The sequence below is a fragment of the Phragmites australis genome, chromosome 10 (assembly GCF_958298935.1).
Source record: "Phragmites australis chromosome 10, lpPhrAust1.1, whole genome shotgun sequence".
Taxonomy (NCBI): domain Eukaryota; kingdom Viridiplantae; phylum Streptophyta; class Magnoliopsida; order Poales; family Poaceae; genus Phragmites; species Phragmites australis.
Genome location: NC_084930.1, coordinates 34,228,092 through 34,237,176, shown reverse-complemented (window position 1 = coordinate 34,237,176; position 9,085 = coordinate 34,228,092). Strand labels below are relative to the sequence as shown.

Below are 9,085 nucleotides of genomic sequence, written 5' to 3'. Positions count from 1 at the left end.
TAGGTGGAATTATTTTCATACTGAAAATCCTAATTAATGCGCAATGCTGACGTCACAGGCTGACTGGGCTGCTGACTGGGCATCCACTGCTGACTGGGCTTTGCCACGTAGGACAGGGGCATCCACGTGGCGCACTGACGTGTCTCTGCTGCTGACTGGGTTTAAGAGGGACACGTGGCGCAATCTGGACGGCTAGCGAAGGGGTATCTTGCGATCTAATCAGGAACGTTCAAAGGGGATCCGACGGCTGAGATTGATTGGGGGAAAAACAGACCGGCGGCGATCGGAACACGGCGGCGCCGCCTCGGATCTCGCCGGAGGATCGCCGGAGACACGCTAAACTACGCTACGGGCTACCAAACTCTACGGGGAAAGGCGCAAACGAACGGGGAGCGCACGGGGAAGCTCACCGGGGGCTTGTCGACGGCCGGGGAGGTCTTGACGGCGACGGGCGACGACAATGGCGGGCGGCGGCGCTCGGAAGTCGACGGGGATCGGGCTGCGACGGCGGAGAGGCGAATCCGACGGGCGGGGAAGCTTCCTGGGGGGCATGCAGTGCCGGAGGGGGGGTTAGCTGACCGCGGGGACCATCGGGCGATGCTAGCGACGATGAAGGGCGGCGGCGCTTACCGGCGAGCGGAGAGAACTCGGTTCCGACGGCGGAGAGACTTCGGCGAGCAGCAAAACGAGTTCCTCCCGCTACTGCGAAGCTGGCGGCGAGCTCGGACGCGGCGGGGAGGACTTGGCGCGGCGGATGGCTCGGCGACGGCGGCTATGGCGCTCGGCTTCCTCGGGTTTTTGCGCGTGTGCAGGGAGAAAAGGCGGCGCTGCTGGGTTATATAGGCGAGGCAGGCGCGGGTTGTTGCGGGGCGCAGCGCGTAGGGCGGACGGCGCGGCGAAATCGGACTCGGCGCGCGGCAGCTGCGGGTTCGGTTCGGATACGGCGCGCGGGGCTGCGGGGCGCGGCGGAGACGATAGAGCTGACGGGCGGGTCCCACTGGGCAGCGGCGCGCGGACGGGGTGGGCTGGGCTGGAAGCGGGCGACTGCTGGGCTGGGCCGCGACAAGGAAAACGGGCGTCACACAGATCCACATCATCGTTATGGTTGGAATAGGCAAAACGAGATTTATACCTACCAACACTACTACGATAACCACCCATGGGACCACCATACGCCTAAAGCAGAAGATCACATTTATACATGACTTGAACACGGGCTTCAACATACCACCAGCCAGATCTTGGACGGCGCATAGCTCGAGTCTTCTCTTGGTTCCCATTGTAACCCTGCCTCCGGGGTGGGTATCGAGCCAATACTTGTGAGATCTGAGGTTAAGTCCTGTCCATACAGGACATGTGGTTACACGATGGTCACTAGGTAAGATGTTAAAATGAACCGGTCCTTATACGAACGATGTGAATGTCTTCCAGCAAGAACACCCCGCAGGTGAATTTTGCTTCCAAGGTAATCCCGCCCCACATGAGGTACCTTACTCATCCCATCAAATCATCTTTAGGGTTTTCTTATTAACTCTCGTACACACCACCAATCACACACACATTTCACACATTTCGAAAAAAACATGATTCAAGTTATTATGGTAATTACTTTGTTTAACCAGAGCCGTCCTAAGCATGCTAATAGGAAAGCAATCATATAAACAATCAATATAGTTATATTGGAGACATTCTAGGGTTTCAACGGAATTTAGATGATCAATAATAATACATATGGCATATACAAGCTAGCTCATAACTATCTTAGTATTTTTAAATTGAAGTTATTAACCTAAGCATGTATAATATTGTAGTTTGAAACATCGGCTCTATTGATTGTGTTTGAAAATATAGGTTTAACATGATCAATGGTATGCAACTTGCCTTCGATGAAGTCCTCGTCCGCTCCTTCTTCAAATCTAAGTCCTCTGGATCCTCTGGAACGCTCCTTCCTTTGACAATTAATTATAATAAAAAAATTAAATTATAAAAAATTAAAATTGGTATGGTTTAGATCTCGAATTTAGATGAATATCAGTGGAGAATAATTGGAAATGGAGTTAGAGCGGAAGAGAAACGGGATTCGAAAGATTTGCTGCGAGATTAAATCAGAAAAATAATAAAATGGCAAAATATTTCTAGAATATTCTCTTTTCGAAAGATTTGCCAGGAGATTAAATCAAGGCACTAATCTGTTCTATAAACACGAGAATTAATAAGCCAGTGACAGAACAACATGAAGAGCATATGCGATTTCATTGACTGACTGACTTTTCTCTCATCGTGAGAAACTAAAAGAAAGGAATCGAAGAAAGAAAGAAAGAGAGAGAGAAAGCAAACGGGCAGTTTTAAAACGTGGTTAGTTGTTTTGGAAACTGGAATCGGATCCCTGCCTTTTCCTGAAATTGAAATGGTGAGGAGGAGGAGGAAGTGGTAGGTTACAGCGTCTTTTTCTGCGGTCAGCGCAACGAAAGCGAGTCTGATGGAGGGGCGGCTGCCAGCGTGGCAGACCCACCGTGCGACACTCCTGACTGTCGGTGGAGCTCAGACTGTCAGCTTCTGCTGCGTGTTTCAGACCACTGCCGGTCGCTGCTACTGTAGTCAGTAGCAAAAACCACAGCAGCTTGATTAATTTGTTTGTTAATTTCATATCCTCGATGAAACCTTAATGACTTTAGTTAGGATAAGACTTTGTCACGCAGATGAGCAGTTATCCCAGTTTACTATGTTCACCGAACGGCATTATATTGTGTGCAGCTGCACATGCCATATGTCTTCCTGGAAATGATTGTAGCCGATGAAATATCAGAGTTTTCTTGGTTCCAGTGGAGATTCCCTATTCTCTGTTGAATATCTAAAAAGTTGATGCATTTTTCTTGGCATGGTGTACTGGTCCTGTTTGAAATACGGTATTTTTTCTCATATGAATCGAACTGCTCCCTTAAAATAATTGCCTTTAACAATCTTTCATCATAAATAGGCCATTGTTACTTTCTTATGATCCACGGCTGTAATTCTCAGGAGCATATGTTGGATCAAAAACCCTTTGGCCCTGAAAGCTGAGTACTGTTAGTGTGGCGGCCATTCATCATTCGAGATTGACCAGCAGAACGCAATGCTTTTGTCTTGTGATTAGATCCCACTATTCACTTTCCGTGCTCCACTATTCGGGATTTAATGGCCATCGAGATCATATTGTTTCTTTTCTTCGCAGATGATGATTTCTTCTTTCCTGTAGATACAAACAAGTACCAACAGGATGATCAGATCACATCTGGACGCAGACTGCGCACTTGCTAACATTTCTGTACTTGTGTGCCATACTCCAGTCTCGTATTTCACATTTCAGTATCAATCTATGTCGCATTAACGTTAGAATGTTTCCACAGTCGAGTGTTCAAAAGCTTAATAATCCAGCTAGTCCTAACTGTTGCTTAATCTGCTAGTTAATTCGCTGCAGCAACAATTCTCTGAACAATTCTAAATTTCTGAGCCTGATGAAGAATTGAAGACTCTGCTTCTGAGTTTTGACTCTAAAAAAATAGACATTTGATTTTACTCTCACATATATATGTTCACATAGTGTATAACCACATTTGAGTTTTGACTTACAAACAAGAAGGATTTTGTCATTTTGGATTCTACACTCACACTTGTTGTTCCCTGTCCTTATTGAATCTCCAGCTTATTCGCCTCGTAGTTGTGCTTTGTGCCTCCTACTTGTTTCTTTTTTTCTTTTTTTTTCTTCTTTCAATGAGTCTTTTATACCTCTTTTACTCCTAGTCTAATAAAATCGGCAATCCTCGTTGCCGTCTTTTCTAAAAAAAAAATCTCCAGCTTATTCATGTAACTCCATCTGCTCATTCATTTCTCCACCTGGCACTGCCAAGCAATGCATTTGAGTAACCACATTATTATTCGACAAGCCGAATTAACACTGCAATTTCGCTCGAGTTGATTGGAGCTAACTGACCCAAATCATGCTCATGCCTCGGCGCTAATAGTGCCAGCTCCCGTGATTATTTCAGCTGCCTGCATGTGTTGTGTCTTCCCATGATCAGCTAACTGATGAGCTACCAGTAGTTTAGTGACTACCTGTAACTGTTTTTAAAGTGGTCGTTACATCACACTTTTTTCTTCTTCTTCTTGCATCTACTCGCAGCCTAAAATTCTACCGGGCGATGGTTGGGACGTTATATCGACAGCCACAACGCATGGCGATTAGCAAATCAGACACAGGAAAAAGAGTATGATTATGGAACGGTAGCAACGTACAGCCGACACTATACGAATCAACGTCCAACCAAACGAAAACGAATCAAGTCCTGGACGTCTTCAAGACTCTTTTCTTTTAAACAAAAATAAAAATAATCAGGCAGGTAGAACAGAGACAAGGAAGAGACATCACCATAATGGAGCAAATCCACACAAAAAATAATAAATAAACAAATAGATAAATGTATTGATTTCAGATGGCGCCATTAGCATCTAGCTAAGCAGCTTAGTGCAATGTACCTTTCCTTTTTTTTCTTCTACAGTTGCATCAAATTTGTTCTAGAAAATAAAAACAGTTGCATAGAACCAAGTTGCCATGAGTGAATAAGATTATAATTATAAAATGGTCTGCAATTTTAAATCCTCTTCCCTTTGGAGTTGATAGATAATGTATTCGCCATGCGGCCAGTGATCGCTATTCTATTTGGCGTATATATTCCCCTCGTCCATGCGCTTCTTCCCTCATCAACCTCGCTCGCTGCCATTATTTGCTTCTCCTCCTCTTCTTCGTTGTCCATCCATCCGTTTGCTGATACTTCTCTTCTCCGATTCCCACTGCCTTAATATTCTATATCCCAGAAGCTCTGCGCTTTGCTTCCTTCCCGCCATTGTCGTTGCCTCAAAGGTCCGAGCTCTACAGCTAGCTGCAAAGAAAGCAGGATGTTGGGAGCGAGCCCCAAGGCCAAGAAAGGCGCGTCGGTGAAGCTGGGGTCGATGAAGAACACTCCGGTGGCAGCCGCGGGCGCCGGTGCGCTGGCGGGAGCGAAGGTGCCGGCGGAGGAGGTCTGGGAGGTGCGGCCCGGCGGGATGCTGGTGCAGAAGAGGGGCGGCGCGCTGTCCGACGACGAGCCGTCGGCCAACGTGAAGCCGGTGCCGACCATCCGCGTCAAGGTGAAGCACGCCGGCATCACGCACGAGATCTACATCAGCTCCGAGGCGTCCTTCGGTCAGTGCTCCGCGCGATTCGTGCCTGCCAATTCAATCTGCTGATGCGGCGGCAAGCATCTGATTGGTGTTTTGGATTTGATTGGATGGATGCAGGGGAGCTGAAGAAGATGGTGGCGGCGCGAACGGGGCTGCACCCGGACGACCAGAAGGTGCTCTACAAGGACAAGGAACGAGACTCCAAGGCGTTCCTGGACATGGCCGGCGTCAAGGATCGCTCCAAGCTCGTCGTCGTCGAGGACCCCGAGGCCCGCGCGCGCCGCCTCATCGAGGAGCGCCGCAACGGCCACCTCGAGAAGGCCGCCAAGGCCGTTTCCGCGGTCACCGCCGAGGTGGACAAGGTCGCCCCCAAGGTATTTGCTACTGCACAGTGCGCACATTGCCATAGCCGATTAGCCATCCATCCCAAGACGCAAGACTGCATCTTTTTCCGAGCCGAGTGAGTGAACAGAGGAGTTGACCGGGAGGTTTCCGATTGGCAGGTGGCGGCGCTGGACGCGTCGGTGCGGAAGGGGGAGAAGGTGGCTGAGAGCGACGTGGTGCAGGTGACGGAGCTGCTCATGAACGAGCTGCTCAAGCTCGACGCGGTGGTCGCCGACGGCGACGTCAAGGCCCAGAGGCGGATGCAGGTGAGCATTATTGATTCGCATTACACTGCACTGCTCGGCCCATCAATTCGGTTGGTTTCTTTCAATCAGACATTTCGGTTCGGCCCCCCTTGAATGGCGCGGCTAATGAATCCGGCTGCTGTTGCAGGTGAAGCGCGTGCAGAAGTACGTGGAGACGCTCGACGCGGTGATGGTCAAGAACGCCGCCATCGCCCGCAAATCCACCGAGAAGGTCGCCAAGCAGCAGCAGCAGCAGCCGCCTCAGCCGAGGCAGCAACCCAGACAGCAGCAGTCTCAGCACCAGCAGCAGCCGGCGGCCGCGCAGACGCGCTGGGAGATGTTCGACCTGCTGTCGTCGCTGCCGTCGACGTCGTCGGCCTCCTCCACGACCACCGTCTGCTCCAAGGCGTCCTCCGGCGCGCCGCCGGCGAACCGGCTCGACTGGATGCTGTTCTGAGGAGGACCCCGTCACCGATCACCAGCGCGAAAGGTTAAAGGCAAAAGGCGAATGCAATGCTTGTGTGCCAAGAATTGCACCCCGTGCCCGGCAAAATCTGATAGGATGTGGGAGAGTGTCCTGATGAGATGATGATTGTGCTAGCTATCTGCTTGCGGCTGCTTATTACTTTGGTAATTGGCCACACATTGCATGGTACCATTTCCAGTACATCATGTCAGAGTTTTTTTTTTTCTTCTTCTTTTCTTTTTTCTTCTTCTTCTTGTTCATCTTCAAATGTTTGAAATTCTTTTGTGTGCATATTATTCAGAGAGAGAAAGAGAGAGGATTAGGGCAAGTCAAGTGTATTCAGATTGGGAATAAGTGGAAAGGATTGTTGATCTCCACCCATGTCTACTACATACATACACATAGTCATCACATACCAATACATACTGTTCTTGAGACTGTGGATGCAGAATTTTTCATGTAATAAAAAAATGATTTTGTTGTTGTCTTGTTTTGGTTGTTGTTGGTGTCGAGTTAGTTGGCGCCTATCTGTCAGGCTTGATTCCCTTTCAGAAATGATCAGTCAGGGTCGGTGTGCCGTTGAATTCTTTATTGCTGCGCCACATTTAGGTGCTCCATTCGCATCCATCCGAGCTGTTTGTCTAGTTTGGGGCAGAAAAAGAAGTTGTAGAAGGCTCAACTTGTTCAACGCTGAACTGGATAAATACTGCCACAAATCGCTACGAGAAAATTTCGTGATCCTGCCAAGAATATGCCTGAGAATAGATGATGCAACGAAGGCTGATTGGTTAGCAGAGCTCGTTACCGTTGCAGTGCCAGTGTATGCGAGAGATCGACTCGAGCGCATGTGTCATGTGTGTAGCTGTATTATTTTGGTGGTTGAGTAGTGGGGGATCGTGAGTGAGATGGCAAGAATAAGATGGCCGGCTCCGGTTGCCCCTGGATCTCCCTTTGCCATTGCTGACTCGGCTGGAGAGAGAGAGAGAGAGAGAGAGAGAGAGAGAGAGAGAGAGAGATGCCTCCTTCCTAATGTCCATCATCAAATATAAGTGGCTTCTGAATTTCTGGAGGTTGTGATGTATAATAGCAACTTCTAGCACGTTTGGTGCAGAGTCGAGTAGAGTAGAGATTTCTTTTTTTTCCGAAGTACCTTCGAAGAGGATATGGAGTTCCTATAATTCACTAAAGAAGAATAGAGTTGACTCAGTTTATGAGAGAAACGGAAAAAAAACTTTACAACCATACGATTTATTAAAAGGAAAACCGGCGTAAATCCCTAACAACGACAGAAAAAAGGCCGAGACGACCACCTAAGGTGACTCACCATCACTCACCAACAACCTACAAGCGGCAGAGCCCAACATGAGTTACCGTTGCGAGGCATGTCAAAAGCGACAAAGCAACTTCGATTTTCCACGGCGAACCTTAGCCTCTACCTCCTTGTCGTCGCATCCAGACACACAACTACCACCAACACCCGCGAGGACGACTTGCTGCATGTCATTATTGTCGAGCTTCGTCGCACCCCATAACAAAGCAAATCCGACTTCACTCATCATGCTCCCTCCACACGTGTCAGCCATCCACTGCGAAGCATGAGACAATTTCGAGGAGGTAGAGGCCTCGTCAAACGTCCTAGACCTACGACTGACAGCCCCCAACAACAGTGCGGGACCTCTAAGGTGACGCCTCCAGGGAGGAAGAGATGCCAAGGTGTCGCTATCACCTGTCCAGGAATTGGACAACACTTTCACTTGGAGAGTTTCGTAGGGTGAGTGGGAGAGGCCCCGCAACAACACCCCCATGGGGTAGTGGCGTCCGAGAGCGTCGTCATTGTCAGCACTGGTGAAATGACAGGCTAGGCTTTCTCCCGGAGCCTTCCCACCCCCTCCGCTACGAAGATCCGCGGCTTGCCACCACTGGCACGTCTCCCACCATGGCCTTCACCACGAGCAAGTGGCCATCACCGTCGCTGACGCCTCACATCCACCAACCAAACTGTGCTTGTCTGCTCCCCTTGCACTATAGCAGCACTGCGTTCGCACCGATGAGATGCTCCGCGCTCCAGTGTCGTGCCTTCTAGGCCACCCGAAGCGCACGACCATCGCCACACGCTATCATGCACGCTGCCCAACCGTCGTCCATCACCATCGCCCGCCATCGTCGTCGTCATGGGGTGCATGTCGTGTGCCTTGTGGCAACGCGTTGACATGCTCGCCGCCCACCATCCCCTTGGGGGTCGAGCTCTTCCCCAGCTCATCCTCGGCTAGATCCACCACGGGGACTCTAGATCCGGCCGTGGAGGCACTAGATCCAGCTGTTGTCCTCATCGACATGGCCACTGCGGAAGCTTTGCCATGACCATCCAAAGCGATCTAAATTCGAGAGGGGTTAGCCCCACCACCTCTGTCCTTGCGGTTGCCAGGCTTCTAGTGACCGGCTCAGGTAGCGACGAGGCGAAAGGGGGAGGAGAGAGGCGGGCAGGTGGCGATGTGCCTTGGGAGCCGCTCGTGCCGCCCTGGGAGAGACGCGGGGGCCTAGTTTTATATGTCTTTCAACCTTCGTATAATTTTTCCAGTAGGGAGTTCTTTCACATGTTTGTCAAGTTGTAACCATCCTTTTTTTTGATAAATCATACTTGGATTGTTAAGCACTGGTCTTTGATCAGGATAACGCAGAAGGGAAACCAACTGGACTAACAAAAATAATGAGAAAAGGCTGCAAAATGTTAAGATCGCCATACATCTTCCTACTAATTGGTGGCATTGAAACAGGGTCGGCCCTGGGGGGTGAG

At 49.7% G+C, this 9,085-nt stretch overlaps 1 protein-coding gene across 1 annotated transcript; it reads left to right on the top strand.

The window, feature by feature from the left end:
• The first annotated feature begins 4,502 nt into the window (after window positions 1-4,502).
• Window positions 4,503-6,710, top strand: LOC133930958 (BAG family molecular chaperone regulator 3-like). The gene is made up of 4 exons (XM_062377746.1): window positions 4,503-5,218; window positions 5,314-5,570; window positions 5,700-5,846; window positions 5,974-6,710. The coding sequence occupies exons 1-4, from the start codon at window positions 4,933-4,935 to the stop codon at window positions 6,280-6,282; spliced, it is 999 nt and encodes a 332-aa protein (XP_062233730.1). The 5' UTR covers window positions 4,503-4,932; the 3' UTR covers window positions 6,283-6,710.
• Window positions 6,711-9,085: the final 2,375 nt, after the last annotated feature.

Bases quoted from the DNA above. Each gene is read 5' to 3' on its own strand.
- LOC133930958 (XM_062377746.1), top strand. From the start codon at position 4,933: ATGTTGGGAGCGAGCCCCAAGGCCAAGAAAGGCGCGTCGGTGAAGCTG. The intron at 5,571-5,699 runs GTATTTGCTACT...TCCGATTGGCAG, and splicing joins TGGACAAGGTCGCCCCCAAG to GTGGCGGCGCTGGACGCGTC. The intron at 5,847-5,973 runs GTGAGCATTATT...CTGCTGTTGCAG, and splicing joins AGGCCCAGAGGCGGATGCAG to GTGAAGCGCGTGCAGAAGTA.